The following is a 22,181-nucleotide window of genomic DNA, read 5'->3' as shown; positions in this document are numbered from 1 at the left end:
AGTTTAAAATTTAACCATGCAGCAAAGCATGAATTACTGTAAACTGCTTGCATTTGATGTCGTGTGGATGCACGTGATTCTGTAGGATAACGTCTGACATGACAGACGTTCCTTTGAGTAAACCTGACCTCATATGACAACGAACGCGATGGTGAGGAAGGCGGCGTATACGAGGAATAACACCTCGGAGCATGTGACTATAAAGAATGCGTATGTCAAGTGCTATACAAGTGATTAATGTAGCAGGATGATTGCAGAATTCTATCCAACCTGGATGAACATTGCTGCTGCCTCTCTCATTAGTTTGACTGTCCCACGCAGTAATATATTGCTTGTCACTGGGTTGTCTAATGGTTGATGCTAATTGACCTCCTTTCCCCCTTTCTTCTGCACAAATGAAAAGATTTCCTGCGTCCTGTGATGGAGCATGTCACAATCTGATCCGACAAATTAAAAAGCTCTCTGCTGTCACACTGTCATCATTCGGAGCCCTTGCCTCATCAGCTATAATGATCATTTTTCTTCAGTAGAACCACAGCAGTGCACTGCCAAACACAATACTTAAGGGGCACACCGCTGCAGTTGTGCAGTGTGTGTGTGTGACATATCTGAATGTCTGCCATCTGTGAAATCTTCAGTACTGTTAATCTTGAACTGTCCTTCAACCTATACATGGGTATATTCTTTTCTATTAAGGATGAAATTTCAGTTCATGCTTAGATTGGAACCCAGTTTTCTGTCTTTCAAAACACTGAATTAATTCGACCAAGTGCATTGCATACATTTTTGAAGAGTTCTATCTATATAAGGAAAATATGCTACATATATTATTTAGCACCACTTAAAATTTTGATTCTATTTTATTTAAATAATTGAAAATATTACCAGTGTAACCTAATCTGTAACAGCCTCAGATTATTTATAATTTGTCATATTTACCTGTCTCACACTGTCAGACCTTGAAACCTTAGTCAACCTGAAAAGAGGCTTGAATTATGTTTATCAAAAACACAGACATACAGTACATTATAATGACATAGATGTTGGAATTCAGAGTTAAACAACAGCAAGATCTTCACTGAACAGCTTTACATTGTTTTTCTTTTTGTTGCACTTGAAAACACGAGTGCCATTCTGGGAAGCCATTGGCCCGAACATGATAGCAACATGAGAGCTCGGCCACCGCACATTATTGGCTGCAGAGTGATGATGACGCTCATTACCTGCAATCAGCTGCCCCATCTGTGGCCGAAACAGAAATTGAGTGTGTCATTTTACCTGCTGACTTTGTGTGTATAACTTTATAATTTATGCAGTGTACCCATACTATTGACAAAAACGCAGCGCAGTGATCAAAGCGAGCCATTCAGGAGGTTGGACAGGGCCACGAAGACAAGGCCTGTAACACTAATGATCTTCAAACGCTCGTCTATTTCACTGGGAGCTATGCGCAACTCTCTAGCAAGTCCCCCGTCCTCCCCCTGGAGGTAATTGTGCCTGGCTGGTTAGGTGACAGGTGTCAAGTGGCCCCTCCTCAACCGATTCATCATGCTAAGCAGAGAGGAAAAGCCGATCTCTCTCTCTCTCTCTCTCTCTCTCTCTCTTTCTTTCTCTCTCCATCTTTATATTTTTCTGCATGTCAGTCTCTTTCTTGTAAACACATACAACTATTTTGTCATAACCTCAGTGTGACCCAATCACATGTTAGCAATGTTTTATGACAATGTTGGGAAATTAGAATGTAATCGGATCTTGGTCAGCAAGTTGGTTCATGCTGTCAAATAACATACTGGTCATGTTGTATCTCATGCTTATTTAGCATAAATTAATGTATGGTGTGTGTATGTTTGTGTGTAACAGAGTGTAGGGCTGCAACTAAAGATTCAACTGGCAATAAAAATAGTGAAAACTACCCATCAAAATCTCCTAAATGCCAAGATGTCTTCAGATTGCTTGTTTTTTTTCTGTGCAACAGTCCAGAACTCTAAAATATTCCGTTTTCTATAATAAGAGACAAAGAAAAGCGGTAAAATTTCATAATTGAGGATCTGGAATCGAGAATGTAAGAAAAAAGAGAATTCTTGGTTATTTTTCCAATCAACCGATTAATCATTTAGTCTAATAAATGTTAGAAAACAGGGGAACTGCCCATCACAAGTTTCCAGACACCAAGTTGACATCTCTAAATAGCTTATTTTGTCTGATCAACAGCTTAAAGCCCAAAGATATTCAATTTACTATAATATAAAACAGAAAAGCAGCAAGTCCTCACATGAGAAGCTAAAACATGACATTTTTTGCTTGTTAAATGTTTAATTGATTATCAACATTTTTTTTGTTTATCAACTTATCTGTTAATTGATTCATTGTTTCAGCACTAATTAATACTAAGCCAAACTGCAGTCATCTTTCTGTGCAAAATAACCCATGAGAGGTTGGTGAATAACTGAGTGAACAAATAGAGCAGTGATGAACTGTGGGCGACCACAGAGCCACTGACAGGCAGGGCAGCACAATGGTCAAAAATCCTACAGCCCAGTGGAGATGTGGAGAAAAAATACAGCCTACATTGTGTAGCAGAGATAGATAGATAGAGAGAGAGAGAGAGAGAGAGAGACCACACCCTCACCATGCCCGCCTGTCTAAGCAGAATCCCATAGGGACCTGCCATACACACGCTCTATCACACACACACCCCAGTCATTAATTCCTGCTTTGCATCTCCACACCATGTAATATTTATGGGTCACCGCAGCTTTGTATTCACAAATGGAAACGCCAAGAGAAAAAAGAGAGAAGACACGATACCTCAATCAATCCGGTGAATAAGGTTCAGATTGTCACATCATGGCTTTTTTTTCCCTCCACTAAGCCAGTGCTTAGGCAGCATTCTTTTCTTTGACCTCTAAACAAGTGTTTTGTGTGACGGATTGTTAGACGCAACCTTTGAGATGGAGTCATATTTAACTCCTTTAGAGTTAAAAAAGCTCAAGGCAAGAGTATTATGAACGTGACTGAAAAATTTCATAGCTGCAGAATCTCAAGAACAACAAAACTGCATTAGTCAGTAAAAACGAATGCATGCTTAATACATTTTTGCTAGATATGACACTGGAGTATAAACGACATACAGCACTCTCGTACAAACATTTGCTGCTACTCAGAATCTCCAGACTAATCAAGGGAAGTCTTTGGTGCATTTTTCCCTTCTACATCTGACAGATCATAATTGGGGGCCTTTTTTTCACTTCCTAAGATGTTGCCTGAAACCTGTGATGCAACAGTGGGAGTCATACCCTCGCTGCCTTTCAAATCAACAGTGGTGTCAAAACAGAGCCCTGAGGAACCCCCAGTAGAGCATGGCTCACCAGACCCCTGTAGAGATTTGAAGACCACTTTGGAACTCTAATCCACTCAAAATGTGCTGATAATTTTCCTTGCCAGGACACTCTCTGCCTGGTGTCACAAGAGTGGCCTCCCGGGAGCAGATCAGCCAATGATAACAAAGTAGCCAGATGTCTGGCGCTGGCAGAGTCCCAGAAGCCAGACAGCGGCACGCAGCAGCATCCGCTGTGGGCTACAGATCAAAGATACCTGAGAATTACTTATGGGCACAAAATATGTGTTGCTTACTCTACAGTTCCCATTAATAACAATCTGGGAGAATTTGTATTTCTAATTAACTCTTTTCTTTCGGCATACAAAGTGCTGTAGGTTGTCTAAGGCTGCAGCAGCAGTTTTTCTGTAGCTACTGCGAGTCGACAACAGGAAGTCGGATGCAGCACTGTCTGAAGGAGCCAGATCAGCTTTAAATGCAGTTCTGAGGCTCAGAACACCCCCTGACTTGCCTCAATAAACAAACAAACAGTGTAAGAGTCAGCGAATTTAGATTTAATCATGCTGTATGGTGCCTCCTTTGACTGGCCCTTGATGCATACCTAGAAAGCTATAAGTGTTGACACTGAACCGATTCAACTGTGTTGGAGTGTAAATGTCATTAACAGTTTAATCATAAGTGCTTTGCTCGTACTTTTATTGTCCTCAAACTAACACAGACGAGGAGGTGAAATCTGTAAAGGCCAGCATATCCAGTTCATTTAGCAACTGTAGCCACCATGCATCTGAGTCGCACTGATTTATACTTTCTACAAGATTTGAAGCCTTGGCTTGTTTTTCACCATGGTTGTTTGTGTTAGTCAGACTGACATTAAGAAGCATTGCAGTTCCATGTTGTTTTCTCCTGCAGGCCCTGCACTTCTTTTAGAGTCCTCCATTTATTGCATCTTATGTGTTATGTTTAATACACAAATATTTAGAGTAGACCCCTGACTTTGAACTGAGAAGAATAGTTAAGCTCTCTCTGCCTAGGGAAGGAGTTTGTTGCTTTTTTTTCATCTTTATGGGGGGAAGAGGCGTATTTCATCTCACACACATTTGTGCATATTTTGTCAGGCTCACTATGTTCTAGTGCACTTAAAAGTCATTGTTCAACGGATGGATGATATGCATCCCATACAATGTGTGTGTGTGCACTGTATTATATTAATTATTAAGTATAGAAAGTGTTGCTTCATGTCCGCATTTGATGGAGAATCCCCCCACCATGCCCCACTACCCCTTCCCCCAATTATGTATATTACCTTTGCTGGTGCATGGTTCATGCAGATTCTCATTTGCATTGCACTCTTGAATGTGCCATCAGTTGGCTGGAATCCCTCAAAGCCTATAGTGAATGTTGCCCTTCATCAGATCTTGATTTTGACCTTTTCTCTTTTTATCTGTTATTCTACTACAGCTCTCACTGTTTGAAGTACATAGATGAACAACCAACAAAGAAGAGAATTTTCAATAGAGACATATTGAGGGTTCATTGTTTTTGGCTTATATTGGAGACAACCTTTTTACATTCCTGTAGTATTCATGTTTTATATCTTTTTGTTCACTCTATATTCACATTTTTTTTTCGACAAGGGATGCTAAACTTTTACACATAAGCCCCTTCTCTAATGTCTTGTGTAAGTTGAGCTGTATAGTTTTCAAGATGCACTTACACTTAACAAATTAACCAGAAATATTCATCGGTTGTTATTATATCACCCATTTCAGTTCATATTAAACTTCTCAAGAAGAGATTGTTCCAGAGAAAGATATCTTTCCTGAGTGTATTTAAAGCCCTGCACCAACATCCAGTCTCAGTACCTTTTAGGGTTACTCCAGGTCATTTTTTTTAATGTCGTTTACTCGAAAATGTAACTTTAAAAGGAGGCAAAACTGCCTCAGTGAGATCCTGTCTCCCAGCTCCGGCAGCTCATCACTCCTAAAACAGCCGCTCTCGTCCACCCCGGCCCCGACCGTTATTAATGTGCGCTGAATAATTTAACAGGGTAAAATTACCATGCTCTTTTGAAAAGATTTTTGCCTACACAATTAAAGAGCATTATAGTGATTTTTAGTTGAACAAGAATTATGACTGTTTTCCCTCCTCTCTGCTACACTTCTCTGGCTTCCTTGTTATGAGCTGTGGGTGAGCGGAGTTGTAAAGGCCTGCTATTCTCTGCTTCTGTCTGACTGCTAGAGGTGGATGTGCTCCAGCTCTGACCTATACCATGATGAGCAGCTAATGGATAATGGATGAAGTAGTATATGTTCAACTTCCGCTGAGAGGACCCCCATAATGGTCTGCTGGCCCTACTAAACTGGGCTATATTGGGGCTGTTTTAAAAGTACAAGCTCAGTCAGGTGGTGTTAAAGACGTCTGACTTGAAATCGCTGCTCACGCTCCGCATAGCTGCAGGTGTTGAAAGGTGGATTGTATTTGATAATTTTTCTTAGTTTTTCACTAAATCGAAAGGATTTTCTTAAATGGAATAGGAATACCTTGTTTTATGAAAGTTTGTGGGCTAACAGCACCATATTATATCGCTGTTATACGATATCAGCATCAGCAGGAGCGTTTGCCAGGCCTTCACTCTTATTCCATGTGGACAACTGTCCACATCTCAACCACAGGCCAACAATTGGCAGTAATTGGCACGTTGCCTCGGCTGTCCTGGGAGAGATCTGAGAGCACATGCGGCCACGGACAGGCTGCCCTTTCCACCAATTAGAGAGTTGTCTCCTCACGGGGCGGAGGCTGGGGGAGGTCTACCTTACCGCTACCTTGTCTCTTGATCAAAATGATTTGTGGAGATCCTTTTTCTTTTCACTCCTCTCTTCTTCCTTGCCTGCCTCTCTCTCGCCACTGAGGTACTACTGTGTGTGAACTGCTAGTGAGAGTCTTCAGTCAAGGACCCCAACCAGCGACTGACAGCCTTACAGTACCAGTCAGTGGGACATTCACATTAGAGGTGCTCTGACAGTCAGACTTTGCTAGACAGGCCTCCTAAAGAAAATGCTCCACACAGCTCTTTGCTGCTGGTTTCCTAATGCATTACTTACTGCCTCTCTTCTCTATATGAACTTTCTACCAGTGGATGTGACGCTGAATTGGGTTTGGCAGAGGCTGAAGTTTCTCAAAATAGCTGAACTTGAGTCTTTTTTTAAATACTTTCTCTAGTTGCTGGTGCATTGGCTTTTTTGTTTGCCTTTTGTCTTCAGGCAAAAGCAGTGTGTTACACAGCAGCTGCATTGCTTTATGATGGCTTTGACGCAATGATAGCAACTGTCTCATGTGGTTAGAAATGTGCAGGCCACACAAGGTGCCATGGGACCCCAGTGCAAAGGATCACAGGCCTCAGTGCACGCTGCTAACGTTCCCCAGTTTATGCCACAGGGAAGGCTGCGGAACCAACACCCAGCCCCCTTATTCTCTCCCCTCTCGGTCTCTCTTGTCCTCAAAGCCTATGTCTCTCCGCATTTCACTTCAGTAAATATGAGGAGGCGAGGAGATGCTTCCTATACTCAGGAATATGTGTCAGGCTACTGGGTTATGTTGTGTTGCAATGTGATGTAGAAGGCAACAAAGCAAGTGCGCACAGAGAGGGAGAGAAAGAAACAGCCTCACTTATTCTCTTTAATCCATCATGAGATATTCAGAACTAGGTTAAGTTATACCTCATTTTACCCAACACTTAGCATTTTTGAACATGTAACAAGATCACCGTTTACACATGTGGGACTAGCAGTGACATGTATTTTTTTGGTCAGTCAACAATTAGCCCAGGTAGGGCCAAGCCTTCGCCACAGGTTGACAGGCTCACCGTAAAGCAGCTTTATTTCTCTGCAAGGACCTTCATGAGGGGGGCCTACCTAATATGCTGTCTGGCCCCGGGGCCTGTGGGAGTGTGGTTGGATTATTATGTTAATGCATGTGCCTCCTGCCCTCTCCTCAGTCCCAGCTGGCCTCCCTGTCGTTAGGAAGTGCTTTGCTCTGACAGAGGAGTAATATGCTCCGTGATTGAGGGGCCAAAAGATCGAGCTCTATAAGAGAGGGGCCACCACTGATAAGCATATGATAAAAGTGCCATTGTACGCAAATGCCTCAGAGACATGGAAGATGACTTAGCAATTCCTATGGATTTCAGCGGGAGAGTGAATATGTATAAGGGCTGTGTGGTCCTTTTGTGCAGCTGAATTTAATTGCCCATAGCATTATATCTCATGCCATGTATTTTATTGTACTTTTATTGCACAGACTCTTTCATTATGTGCCTGTACATCTACTGTACTTGTAAATGTGATGGCTTAACAAACCAAGGTGCGATGCTTTTAATCATCCTGTAGGAATTGATATGAGACTAAGAGAAGATTTTGTTTAATGCTGTTCATAATGTAAATAAAGCAATTAGATGAGCTTCAATCAAACCCGTATTTTAAGGTATCAGAAGTGTAACAGAAGGGCTTCATTGTGAATGTGTAACAGCCTTAATATTAATTGAGAGAGAGTTGGTTAAGTCAGTGTAACTCCATCAGGAAAAATGATGACACTGGCAGATGGCATTACCCTGCAGATCTATGTCATACACTCTCATTTAATCAACTTGACACAAAAGTATAAAGGGAGGTGAGGAAAAAAAAAAAACTAAACTTCTTGTGACTTGTCAAGAGGGAGAAACGCCGGTTGAACTGCTTTGGATTCTGCACATAATTGTGTAAATATGTCAGCCAAACAGAGGAAGATCTCTCCTTTTAAACACTTGTCTTTTTCATCTTGCCTCCTCAGGAGCGCCCGGGTAGCTACATATTAGCTTTGTGCGGGCCCATTCACAAAGTGCATGGAGTGTTTGTGTTTTGTAGGGGTTTGTTTTGTTTGCTCTTTAATCAAGTTCGATTTCGTCTCCATCAATGCAAGCTCTTTCCACACCCTTCTTCTCTCATGTCTGCCCAGATTATAATGTGTCTCTTTGCTGAGGAGCCTTCACTGTTGTTATTGTTTGTTCCCTTTCATGGGGCCCCAGCTATAACGAGAGGAAGGGTATCTGCGGGTAATTGGTGGGTAAATACTTTGCTGTGACTAAACGTCACAGCAAGAGAGGTTGTAACACAAGCAGGTTGTTGTGCTGCTTTTGAGGAGAAGGCAAAGAAAGACAAAGAGTAAATGGAGAGGCCCTTTAAGCTGTTTTTACCTGATTTTTCTTCCAGATCTTTAGACAAAATATCTTAAATCTTTGTTTTTCTGGCTTCTCTCATATCAAGATCTAACTGTGTGAAATTATTTTCATATTTGATAACACCATGATTACCATTTGCACATGTGACATCCACTTTTTCTATTTTGTTTACCTTTGTTTTCGTATGCTGTCTTGTCTACGGTGAACAAAATATTCTGATTCTCTGATATCCTAAACAATACTTTGATCTCAACATAAAGTCATAGATGATGTAGTCTTGCTAAACAATAGCAGAGACAACATGCAGAAATAAGCAGCGGTAGAAAGCAACTAAGTACATTTATTTAAGTACTCTACCCAAGTACAGTTTTGATGTTTTTGAGTATTTTCATTTTATGCTCCATTTCTTTTCAGGGGGAAATATTGTCTTTTTACTCTACTGCATTTATTCAACAGTTTTATTGATTCAGATTTTTCATACAGAACCTATGACCAGTTTATGAAATGTGACACAGTATTATATATTAAACTACCCAAAAGTATATAAAATGGAGAAAATTAGCTCCATCATGACAGGCTACAGCATTAAAATGCTGCTTACATGTTATGCGTTGTTAATAATAATCCAATAATATAAAATATATAATAACTCATATTGCATAACAAATACTTTGAATTCAAGACTTTTACTTGTAATGAGTATTTTTACATAGTGGTATTACTCCTTCTTATTTATTAAAGCAGCTATGATCTGTTACAACAATGCGTAACAGAGCTTTACAGTGAGTTTCAGCTTATTGTTTAGCTTTCCAGCAGACACCTCTACTGTTTTGGTTGATTCTCACTGCTCTCATAATGTTAAGAGTGTGTACACTATCTGCTCAGCACCAAATGGCAAACAGACACAGTTAGCAGTTAGCTTGTGAACATGAATGAGAATTTAGCCACTAAAGAGCAGGAGTTGGACCTCAGGAATTGGTAGAGACCAAAAACAGAGCTAAAAGAGAGTGAATATTGGACTTACATTCAGCAGGTTGCCAGAAACGCGACTCTAGATAAATGATAATGTTGCTCTGTAACTGCTGGATGTATAAATAAGAAACTATTTGCTAACAAGTTTGTCATGAATGAACCTGAATGCATCTGTCACCACTGGAAGTGGGTGTTGTTTGCTTGAGGCTGTGCAGTTTGTTTTGAAACCACCCAACATTTCATCTTTCTCAAGTTTTAATGGCATTTGTCATTTTTATTATTGTCATTGTTTTTGCCGTCGTCTGCTAGTGATACAATTTCTTGACCAAAGCGTATAAATATAATAGAGGGCTGAAGAAAGAATAACAAGTTAAACTGTGTCTTAAAGTTACACTCAATCAATGGCATGCCTTCACCCTGGATACTTAACAAGCCCGCTGAGGCACAATTAGGTTGACTTCATTTTTCACTTATATCCATTTAGATCCACTCGGGGCTCTCCACTTGTCATGTAAATGTCATTTTTTACGAGCTGGCGACTTTTCACTCAAGTTTGGCAAAACGAAACAGGGGCACTTTGATTGTTACCCTCTCCTTTGTTGTTTGTTAAAGGCCTTGAGGTTTGGCAGCCATTGTCTTTATAAACTCAAAGCTGTGTTAAATGCAGCCCCAGCCCAGCTAATGAGGGGGAGCCTTCAAAACCTCCATGAGATGATGCTGTCAAATGGGTGACATAAAAACGTTGCATGTAATCCCCCTGTGCAGACCCTGGGTGTAAATATGCCAGCTCCACCATTTTCACAGCGTTTACTCCCAGTTCAAACAATCTCTCTCCCTCCCCCCCCCCCTCCCTGAAAACACAATGACAGCTCTGCGATATTCTCCAGAATCCTTGGCTGCCTGCGACCAATGAAACAACCAGGAACAGCTCTGATAATCTCCTTCATCCATATTGTGGGTAAGACACCTCTCATTTCTCTTTGTTTCTGTGGACTGAAACTTGTGCCGCTCACACGTTTTCTCCTGAACATACTCTGAATTTGGGTGTGATACTTGGAAATGAATTCAGTGATTTTTGAGCTGTTCGTTTGCACGATTGTATGTTTTTCTACATATGGTATTAGATACTCACTGTTTACTTAAAGGACAAATCAAATGTTAATATGAACATATAGTTGGCCTATATAGTACTTACTGTCACTGCAAACCTCTTTAAAAATGTCTCTAATGTCTTAAAACTATTTCTGGAAGAATTGTCATTATTAAATTTCCTCAGACCTAACATTTGCATTATAGCTGTTTTATGTTGTTAATGTCATTCTGTGGTCATAGTTGAGCTCCCTTTTAAAGCCTCAGAAGTAAAAGTAAATGGTGATAATGTAAAGCCCTTCATCACTGTCATCCTGCCGGGAAACAAACTGTATCTATCCCTGTGGGACTGGCCATTTCCAGGATCTGCCAATCTCTACCCACATGAAAAAATGGTCATTGAATAAGTTTACATGAATTTTGACTATGAAGCTCTAATTGGAAGTTTAAGGAAAACAATAGAATAAGCCAAAAAGGGCAATCTACTGCCATTGACAGATTTGTTGCAACAGCAGACCTCCTCCCTGTAACACACAAATACACTGTCTCTAAAAATGCAGTGTCATTGCGTTTTTCCAATGGTTTGCTACCTGTAGCTTGCTGCAGTCATAATAAGTAACATGTTGGTGTCTCAAAAAAAAAATCCGTATGACTGTTCCATTGAGCGTTTTCTAATCTGCCACTTCTATGCTTAACGTTTGGTTACATTTAGGCAACTAACTTGGTCAAAGTCAGGGGAGGATGGTGGTCATAGTTATGATTGGGAAATCAAATGCAAAGGGTCGAGAGAAACCAATGTTGACCGTAGTCTTCCATTGACCCAATCATCCACCCTGACCTCCCCCTTAAGAGTTTTGCAGTTTTGTCACATTACTTCCACCTTTGCTATGTAGAAAATTACTCTCACAATTGCGAAGGGTCCTAAAGAGTAACCTATAGGTCGTTCTTGGACAATAAAAATGATATAAACATAGGTTGTGTTCAACCAACCAATATTGTTACTCTGGTGAGGACAATGTGTACTGGTTGCTGGGGAATAACTTCAGCTACTGCTTGTGAGATGCTTATTTGACTGGCTGATAAGTACTACTAAGTGCAGTAAACCAATTGAAAACAAAAAGTACATTCAGTAAGCGTAATTAAATTAAAACAGATTGTTGAGTTTTTGGTTTATGTCTTTCTCTTTCATTCTTAAACACCGCAAAAGCACCAGGCACATACTTACCCAATCCCTATTTTACCGTTCTTGTAAACGTGACCGACACATGTTCCTCATCCATCCCCTCTCTCTGTCTAGTTTGGCTGCTCATCATGCAGCAATCCATACTGTGGCTTCTCATTTGCAGGCTCCGTGTTTTGTGTGGTCCCTCTTTTGCTTCCCATGGATCTCTCTGCAGGGAGCTGAGCTGACAGACCTGTCTGATTGATGTATTGGGGGGGTGTATCGTCAGCCATTGTTTTCCTCACCAGCGTTCAGTGGCTTCACTCACCAGCCATATCTGTCCCTCCTATGTGGATACAGATGTGTCAGATTCACTGTAGTTTAAGTTCATTTTTCTTTTTGCTGACATGATTTTTTGAGTTAAATTTTATGGTGGTGCGCTGTGAATTTTTTGGGTATTCATATTTTAGCCGCTGCACTACTTTAGATAGATAGATAGGTTCTTTATTGTCCTTCAAGGAAATTTGTTGCCACAGTCTGTACGGAGCCTCACATGAACACATAGATATATAAATACAGTACACATCCACAACTGCGGCCCGTGCAACTTTTCTTAAGATGACTTTCCCAACTTCTATATCGAAATAGTCATGACTCCATGCAAGTAGAGTACTCACCTTAAGACCATGAATAGTTTCTTCTAGTTTGAGTGTGTACCTGAAAACTTTCCCACAGAACTTTCCTGTATGTCAGTGTTCACTCCCCCGCCCACCCCTGCACCCTTTGATAATCCTGCCCAAAACTCCTTAAATTCACAAGAGAATTCTTAAGAATTCTTGAAAAACTCCTGTCTGGCAGTAGATACTGTGCACACCCATTCACCTGCTTGATGAAGTGGGCAAGGCTGGAAGGTTGGAGAGGCTGGATGTCCGATCACGGCACAGGCCATTAAAGATGAAGGACTGGTGTGTGGTCAGAGGTGGAGGGGAAAACCAAGCCAAGCATGCAGACAGTGGGCACTCACACTGCTCCCTCATAGCATCACAAACCAGGCCGACACTTCCCCCAGTAATGAGCAGGGGCCCAGACTATAGGGTCAATTATTCATACCCAGTCAGCTGGGAGAGATGGGGGGGGGGGTGGAGGAGGGGTTGAAGCCTCATCGAATCCTACAATTCTACCACACTCTACAGTGATTTTTTGTTCTTACTCCATCCACACAACTAAATCTAGGCCCAAGTCTTGTCTGGATGGAGTGTAACTTTAAAAGGCATAGTATATGAATTGCCACTCACTCCAGTGGCCATCCTGCAGCAGTAGCCTTGGCTACTCAGTCATTCTCTGGCCTCACAATTACTGTGTTGAAAGGACAGACATTGATCGTCAACACACTACAGCTGTTTCCATGTACTGTCATTATGCATACAGTAGACCATGCCGGGTCAGTTATCAAAGAGAATTACTTAACGTGGGGAGCCTCAGTGTCAAGTATTGCTCCTGTCTGTTTGTGCTATACATGGATTATATTACTGAATTAGCATTGTAAATGCTTCTCAAGGTGTAGTCTTAACTGAAAAGAATGGAGGAGGTCAAACACTAAAGGAAATGCTTCATAATACTCAAGATCCCTCTCAAGAGCAAAAGCATCACAGGGAATCGTGATGACAGTTTTCTCGATTTTGTAAGGAACAAATTAGCACTTGAACACTGACAATGCAGCAGAGAACGATCAAACCTATAGAGATGCTCCCCTTCACATCCATTTAAGACAGTACTGGAGACATTGATGGAGCAACTCATGGGAATGAGAATGACTCCTCCTCTCAAGGCCATTTTGCTGTGGTAGAAATTTCCATGTCTCCATGTTTAGTGGCAATATCTCTGACGTCAGGATAATCCATTTAGGTGACAGATTGCTGAGGTTTTCACAAGTTGCATATCAGTCTGCATTTTAATAGTTCACATGCACAATGGGAAGAAGGAATCTAGCTCTTACATGGTATATCTACACAAATGATGATGGTGTATGCAGTGACGATCCACATAAAATCTTTTGCTTCGGTTGTAGCCGTAAGGTGCTTGGCACAGAGTTGTGTATTAAGCCACATTTCTTCAAACAGACAAGTGTTTAAACTACATCAGCAATCTGAGAGTCTATTGACACTGTTGTATTACTTGCAGTGGTGGAAAGTAAGAACATTTACTCAAATACTGTAGTTTTGAGGTATTTGTACTTTAATATTTTTATTTTATACTACGTTACTCCACAATATTGTACTTTTTACTAAATCGTGATGGCTTTAGTTACTTTTACATTAAAATGTACTTTATGTTCAGCTTTTAAATGAATATGTGTAATATTATAGATTAAACCATCCAACATTATATAAAGAACAACTTTAAAATGCTGCTTCCATGTTATTGCATTATTAATAATAATACAATAATATAGTATATGTACTAATGCACATTCTGATCGGGGCTTTTCTACACAATAAGTACTTCAACTTGTTATACTTGAGATACATTCTATTCAAAATACTTCTTTACATTGACTTAAGTAACATTTTGAACGCCAGACTTCTACTTGTAATAGAGGTATTTTGCATTGTGGTATTGTTACTTTTACTAAATTACCTGAATACGTTTTCCACTACTGGTAACTTATCATTATTGGAATCCTTTGTATGTGACATGAATTCAAGCTGACCTTAACCACAGACCTTTCAGAGACATATTAAATACTCAAAAAATAGATTTTGTTTGATTTCAACTTTAAATGGACCTATAAAGGCAGTTTTTATATAACATCTGTTTAAAATTACAGTATTACTGAGTCATAATTGCTCATGCATATTTTATGCAATAAGGTTGAGTAGATATGATCCTATTGAATGCATAATCACAGGATTATGCACTCGAATCAAATCATCTAATAAAAATAAACATTACAGTACCTCTCTATTAGAATGGGGTACCCTTGCTACTTAATAGTATTGTATATCTCTCTGCTCATACTGGAGGGCATGCTGTGTACATTCTGCTGCTGCGAGTGACTGTGACTGTGGAGAGACATCTATCAAAATCGCATAATGGCCACCATCAAGAGGCACCGTGATGTAAAAACAGATAGAAAGAAGATCTCCCTCTTTATTAGCTGCCATCATTCCCATGAATATATGTGCAAATAAATGGCTAGTATCACACAGGGATCAAATGTGTCCCCAATGAAGACTTGGAAATGGGAGGGTGGAGGGAGGTGAGACAAAGTGAATATGAGTGTGTGTGTGTGTGTGTGTATGTGTGTGTTTGAGGGTGAGAGAGAAAGAAACAGAATGGTGGGGGGTTCATGGATGAAAAATCATCACCAGTCCAAATGCAGATATTGTGGCGGCCTCACACTCTTTCCAGTGTCACCCTCCATTCGTCACTGTCCACAAGCCTGCCTCTCATTAAGTGGCCCCGCTCCAGCGACAACTTAATTTCCTTAAGAGGACCAGACACCTGATTCAATTGTGCGCCCATTACAGATTTGTTTTCCCCGTCTAAGCCTTGCTGGGACCACATGGCTCTGAACAGAAATACGTTCCCACTATATTAAATGTTGTGGACATAATTCCCAGACATATGATTCATGTCTCCCTCCCAGTATCCATCCCTCACAATGCCCTTAGCTCAAATGGTGGTGTAGCTCCAGTCAGCTGGGCTGCCTGCTTCTACGCCAGCAGTTTGTAGATCATCAGTGTTGTCTTTTATTTTATATGTTCAGATAGCTCTTCTGATAGATCCTTCTGGGCAGCTGTTTTTCTCACAAACTGTCATAGATCAAGTTGAAGCTCTCTGTTTTTTTATAACAACTGATCAATACCTTCTCACATCAAACCGTTAATTTTAGTGTTTTGAATACACAGGCCTTTTAAAAAAGGACCAACATTTTCCTCACCAGGTCATTAAGCTCATTGGTTTGTTATCACGTCATTAGAAGACCCGGAGCTCTTCAATTATTCAGAAACACTTTTGAACATTTTCAACATGACTGCTCCTCAGTCCTCTGTCTTTGAAGATCAGACAGTGTAAGATGTTTTTATCTGTACGTCAGCGCAGGTGAGACTTCCACTGTCCATTTGACTGCTGGTCTCCATAGCTTACCTTTCACCTCAACCTGTCAGTCAAACAGTAGCCATTGGAGACCGGTGAGAAACTGCTTTTCCTCTTGTACAAGGTTTAACTGATTGTTGTTGTAATTTTTCTGTCATAGCTTTTATCCGCGAGGTGTGAGTATGTTTGATACCAGATGCTCACCCAAAACCACACAAAAGCCTCATCTATTCATTTATTTATGGTTCTCTCTGTTTTTTTACAAGCGTCCTGTCAATTACCCAAAAAGTTATCCTTTGAGGAGTCATTTTTGATCTCCCAAAAGTCCAAATAGGATTGTATGTGTCTGTTTGCATTGTTTGCTGTTGGTATTGGATGCTCTGAATTCTGAATAAAGCCGGAGATTAACACCCTCCACCCTCACTTCCACACAAACACACACATGCACACATACATTCAGAGTGCAAGTTTTGCCTTAAACCTGCCCAGAAGACACCTCCAAGATATAAAAATGCTGACTACGGGTCTGTTCACAGCAGCCAATAAAACACAGAGAAAAACTCAAAGTTATAGAAGATATTCACTCTCCCTTACTACTCCCTTCCTGTGATGCTTTCCCTCTGATCCTGCTTGTGTGTGTGTATGCATGTGTGTGTATGTGTTTGACTCCTTTGCTCATATTGGTACTATTGGCAGCTTTACCGAAAGGCTGTTGTATGTTGCAGATACTGAAATAATTTTTTAGTTTTTAGTTGAGAACTAAAATGATTTGTTGATTAGAATACTGTACTAATAATACAGTAGTAAGATATAGTTGAAGTTAAATGTAGTTATGTTGACATTAAATCACATACAACAACAAAGATGTCAAGGATGACACAGTAAGGCCTAAAATCCATAATTGTTGTAAACAAACAGTAGTAGTAGGTTTTCACTTTTGTTCTTGTTCTTTACTTGAAATGGAACCTTCTCAAATACATCCGTACATGTTCAAGCCTGAATCTGTTCCGAAATATTTGAGTGAACAACACAAACCACCCGTGGAACAACCTTAGCAACAAAGGCTACAAAATGGACAACCATTTGTGGGCATGCGTGAACAATTTGACCATATTTTGACTATATTTAACATAGACATCTGACATCTTAACTGTATATAGATAACAGAAAATCACAAAAAGCATATGTCTCCTTTAAAACTATATTTAATGTGGATCAGTGACGTCTGACAATACCACTTAAGAAGGTCAGTATCAGTGCCAGTACCAATCCGGCAGATCAGATTGGTGCATCACCAATTATAACTATAACTAGCAGCAAACAATTTTTTGCTGTGTAAACTACATATCTCCAATTTGGTTTTGATTTTAATTTTTAACACAATCACAAGACAATTTGTGAAAAAAAAGAACCATTAACAAACCCATTGGATTATCTGAAAATGCATTGTCACAAAGCAGAACTGGGCTGTTTTTCTTCACTCCTGAAAAGTTGACGGTTGACGATTGACGATCAATCTTAAGGTCAGTTGTGGTTTACCCCATAGACACGACAATGCTATTAATCATGATAATGCTCAGATTCTCACAAGCCATTTACAGTGCTTAATTTTGCATTTTGCAATGGGAAGAAATAGCAGTCCGGGAACTAAACTAGTGAACTCACTAGTTTTCATTCCTTACTTGTGTGCTGATGAAGAATTTTACCCAGTCTGTTTTCATCAGTTTACAGTTATCTCCCCATTTCCTCTCTCTGCTTCAAGTATACACTAAGACATTACAAGCTGATTCTGTGCATTTCTATATCTGCTGGGTTTTTTTTATTTTTCAGTTTTCCTCTCCCTCTTTATTTCCTACTTTTTTTCCCATCTGGTCCAGAAGAGCTCAGCAGCGTGTGTGGAGGAGTGTCTCTTGTTCCCCCTGTCCTCTCCCTCTCCAGGAGCATCAAAAGGAGGAGGACCCATGCAGGGTGTTTGAAGAGCCCACCGACACTCCCCTATGGGTGGTGAACTGGCAGATGCTCAAACCACACAACTCTATCTAGGCGGGAGGAGCATCCTTCTCATCTGCTTTTGTACCCCTGCCATTGGTTTTCCTTGCAGCCATGAACCAGACATTAACTGTATTGTCGTTTGTAGATTTGTATTCTAGCACATAAAGTTGAGCAATTGATGGATATCACTAACTCTTGCGTTTACAACTCATCCTCCAGGCTTGGGGTCTTCTCTCTAGGCTTGTAGTTTGAAAAATTCACCTTTTAAAAGAGATTTACTCAATGAAAAGAAGACACTTTTTTTCTCTTACCTATAGTGGTATCCAGAAATACTGATAATGTTGGTTTTGAGATATCAATCTATGAGACCATATTTATTTTAAAATTTTATAATATCCTCTTTATGCACCATCTTATTTTGACAGGGTCCTCAAACTGTAGTTCCCATACCGGGAAGGGAACCCAGACCACCCTGGTGAAAACTAGGAATCCTAACCGCTAGAACATATGCGACTGAGGTAGCATTTAATAAAATCAATTCTATAGAAACACCAATGTCCCTGTTACTCTGATGCACTGTGAACCATTTTTGTAGAGCCTGTTTTGTAGAGACATTCATGGTCCCCAGAGGATGAATTCAACTGACATTTGCTCTAGTGCCACCATGAGGTTAGTATTTGCAATTTTGAGTTAAAATATCAATTACTTACTCTATTACTAATATAATGCATACTATTGGATGGATTGCACTGATTACAGTAGCAGAGATCTCAGAGAGAGATTAGTTGTTTGGTCTATAAAATGTCAAAAATGGTGAAAAATGTCAGTCACTGTCTCCCAAAGCCCAAGATGCAACCTAAAATGTCTTGTTTTGTCCCAATAAATAGTCCACAACCCAAAGATACTCAATTTCCTAATTTTACCAGAAAATATTCACGTTTAAGAAGCTGGAACCAGAGTGTTTTGGCATTTAACCGATTAATTAAACGCACAATATGTAATTTCAGCCGCTAGGGGTCTCTCAATCAAAACAACAACAAAAGACAGAGTGTGAAGTAGCAAGGGATCATGGGAGTTGTTGTCTTCGTCGTTAAATAACCAGCTTCACCGGGATAGGATTACTCCAGTGTTAATCATTCGGGATGTTTTTACCAGGAGCCGCATTACCCGTGGAGGTATCCTCCTCTCCAGAACAAATGGACCCGGAGATTACAGGTAAAAACACTAAATAAAGCTGTTTCACCTAAAAAATCAGTGTTTCTCAGATGATATACGGCGACCACCGGACGTCCAGTACGGGCTGTCAGCCGAGCTGCTGCTAACACTTGTTCAGTTTATTTCTCTTATAAATTTAGATCCGGACGTTCGGCCAGTTTCTCCCGGGAGCCGAATTATCCGCAGAGGTCTCATCCACTCCAAAAACAAACGTACATGCAGATTAAAATCGTTAAAAATACTAATTAAAGCTGTTTCACCTAAAAAAAAAAAATCAATATTTCTCCGATGATGTTTGGTGACCACTGGACTTCCTGGAGGGGCTGTTAGCCGAGCTGCTGCTAACGTTTGCCCAGTTTTTCTCTGATAACTTAAGATCCAGACGTCCAATGACAAAAATTATTCTTCCGGCGAAAAGATATAGTTATAAACAACCAAAATTTATCACGAAAATGTGGCTTAAAACTGAATAAAAGTCAATTTATAACAGTTTCTGTGGAACAACCACAACGCCCATGTATTATCTTGTATGTATTGTAAGTTACTCTTTGATAGATGCCATTGTAGCGGACAAACACAGCGCCGCCTTATGCATCTTGTGCGCGTTTACTCTTTGGTAGAGGAGGTATGACGCCATTGACATGCAACCAAATGAAACGGTCCGTTACTTTGATTAAAATTACAGATTTCTCTGGGTTTGAAAATTGTTGGAAACATTTGGGATAATGTAAGTACACAACTCAACAAAATATATAACATAGGTCTAGTTGTTTTTAGACATTTTAAGGCGGAATAATTACATATTATACCTTTAATTATCAAAATAGTTGACGGTCATTTTTCTTTCAATTGACTAATTGATTGCAGCTCTAATAGCGTACTTTTCTCTTTTGTAATTTGTTTAACAAATGACAGCAGTGTTTTTCTTGGAGAACATCTATCGCAAAAACACATGTAGACTTGGATGAGGTTTCTTCTCTTGATACCTGCAAGTCATTCTGGCTTTTTTCCCATCTATAACATAAAATGCAATACTATTTGCTGCCAACTCAGAGAGGCACACTGTATTGTCAGTATCTTTTCAGTAGCTCAGCCATCATAGTATCACACAGCTGTGGTCCCTGCCATGCTGATTGTCTGGCCTTTAGCTTCCTAGGTGGCAGCGTTGAAGCTTTGTCCTGCCCTGTCTTGCTCTACTCCACCTGCTCGTTCAGTCTGCCTCTATCTACTCGACAGTACTCACCTCCTCCGACAGGCCTCCCAGAATGTCGGTTCCTGAAAGACAAGCCTCTCTCCCTCTCTCTCTTTAATTCTTAATCTCTTCCCTTCTCCCAATTTTTCTTATGCCTTTCTGTATCTCTTTCACTCCGCCTGTCCATCTATCACAGCCAACTCCTCTCCCAACTCCTGCGCTCTCATGTTAGCGAGAGGTGAAAGAGGTGTCTTACAGTAAAGAAGAACCTGCTGCTTTGTTTCATATTACACCCCACAGAGTGCTGTAGCTGTCTGTGGCTATCAGCTTCTACTGCTGCCTCCCAGAAAAGATTTCTCTACCACAAGTACATTTCTTTTTCTCATTGGTATACTCCGATTTCATTCAGTGATGTCAAAATGTAATAGAAATATAGCTTCCAACCACACAAAATTAGAATAGTATAGTGTACAATTATGTCAGACAAGGGATTCATAAAAACAGCATTGTAAGGCAAATATTTTGCCTCGTATTAATGAACGCTATATCCGCACAAGGCTCTCCAAAGTAAATAAAAGCAGTGATAAAGGAAGAGGGAATAATATTTTCAGGGGTATTGTGTGAATAAGCTTAGAAGGTTGAAACCAAGCGGAAAAAACCCAGCTGAATGATGAAGCCAATATTTAAGTGTCTCAAGCTGCACTTCCTCTTATGGCCACTAGGTGCTGGCTCACCCAGAAATTCAAATTGTTGTTATTTAAAAACATAAAACCCCAACATCTCTCTCAAAATACACAGTCAATATTTCTTTTCAACATCAAGTTATGATCTCCATACATAATTTCACTTATACTGTCTTGGTGGCAGTTTTGATAATGATTCTGATTTTCAACAAATCCCATGTGTTAAAAAACTGCTGGGTAGTTTGTACCAAATATTACCCAAACAGGTGTTGTTTGTCTGGGACTATTTTCAGCCGATTAATACACATTTGGTGCTCTAGTGAGGATTTTTTGGCAGCAGGACAGTGTATGAAGGTCTATGGCAGAGTGATATAATATGAGGCTTTGGCTACTCAGAAAGTACTTTTTAGTACTGTAGGATCAATTTATTGTTGGTTTTAGTGTTTTCATGGGATTTGCTGACAATAACAAAAATCTAGAGTATGGCTGGCAGGTCATTTCCACATGCTTGTCCAGCCTCAGCTGCACCCAGACTCCACCATGTTGTCAAATTTGAGATTTTCTGGATGCACTAACTGATAACGAAGGCAGTGATCCTTCAACAGAATCCAAGCTTCAAAATGTTGCAGTTCAACAGGATCCAAGCTTCAAAATGTTGCAGTTGCTATATTAATGTCTTTTTTTTTAAATTCTGCCCTGAAACGTTGAGTTGATTGCAAGATGGGGAGAAAGAAAGAACATGAGTTGCTATCGACCACAGTGAAAAAAGTGTACAGCTTGTTACTCATTGGTTGCCTTGTGTTGTTCTGACAAATGATTTATCCTGGGTCTCCTCAAAAGTTAAAATGCCCCAGCCTGAATGCTACAAGTCACATTCCTCCATTGAAATATGTGAACTTCGGAAGCGTTTCTCCTATGCAATGCGTTTGAGTGTGAATAGGCCCTTAATCAGCTGAGGGATGCACTACAAATACGGACACTTTGCATCATGTTTGGTTTGTAATTCAGCAGGGAAACAAAAATTACAGCTCTGTTTTTACCCTCTTCATTTACAGTGATCCTTCTTCCCCCGAGCAAGCTATTACAACTCCATGGTCATATTTCATTAAAGAACTGTTTAAAATGCAACATTCTTAATAGGCTCATTGTAACTTTGTGTGTATGTGTGTGTGTGTGTGTGTGTGTGTGTGTGTGTGTGTGTGTGTAGGTGTTTGCAGCAGTGCACGCCC

At 40.2% G+C, this 22,181-nt stretch overlaps 1 protein-coding gene across 9 annotated transcripts in view; it reads left to right on the top strand.

The window, feature by feature from the left end:
- Positions 1–22,181, top strand: part of LOC122979620 — a 190,984-nt gene that overhangs the window by 77,239 nt on the left and 91,564 nt on the right. For 6 of the 9 annotated variants that reach the window (XR_006402886.1, XR_006402885.1, XR_006402887.1 and 3 more), the window contains one exon: positions 10,391–10,479. The exons of 1 other annotated variant lie outside the window; for it this stretch is intronic. Coding sequence is in view for 2 of the 8 variants with exons in the window: in XM_044347213.1 (XP_044203148.1) it covers positions 10,391–10,479 (89 nt within the window). In the remaining 6 variants the exon portion in view is untranslated. Of the gene's footprint in view, positions 1–2,807; positions 2,822–10,390; positions 10,480–22,181 lie in introns of those variants that run through there. 2 more of the 9 variants (XR_006402891.1, XR_006402889.1) reach the window with 2 other exon arrangements.

Source organism: Thunnus albacares, chromosome 3 (assembly GCF_914725855.1).
Source record: "Thunnus albacares chromosome 3, fThuAlb1.1, whole genome shotgun sequence".
NCBI classification, from domain to species: Eukaryota; Metazoa; Chordata; class Actinopteri; order Scombriformes; family Scombridae; genus Thunnus; species Thunnus albacares.
This window is presented reverse-complemented; position numbering and strand designations above follow the sequence as displayed.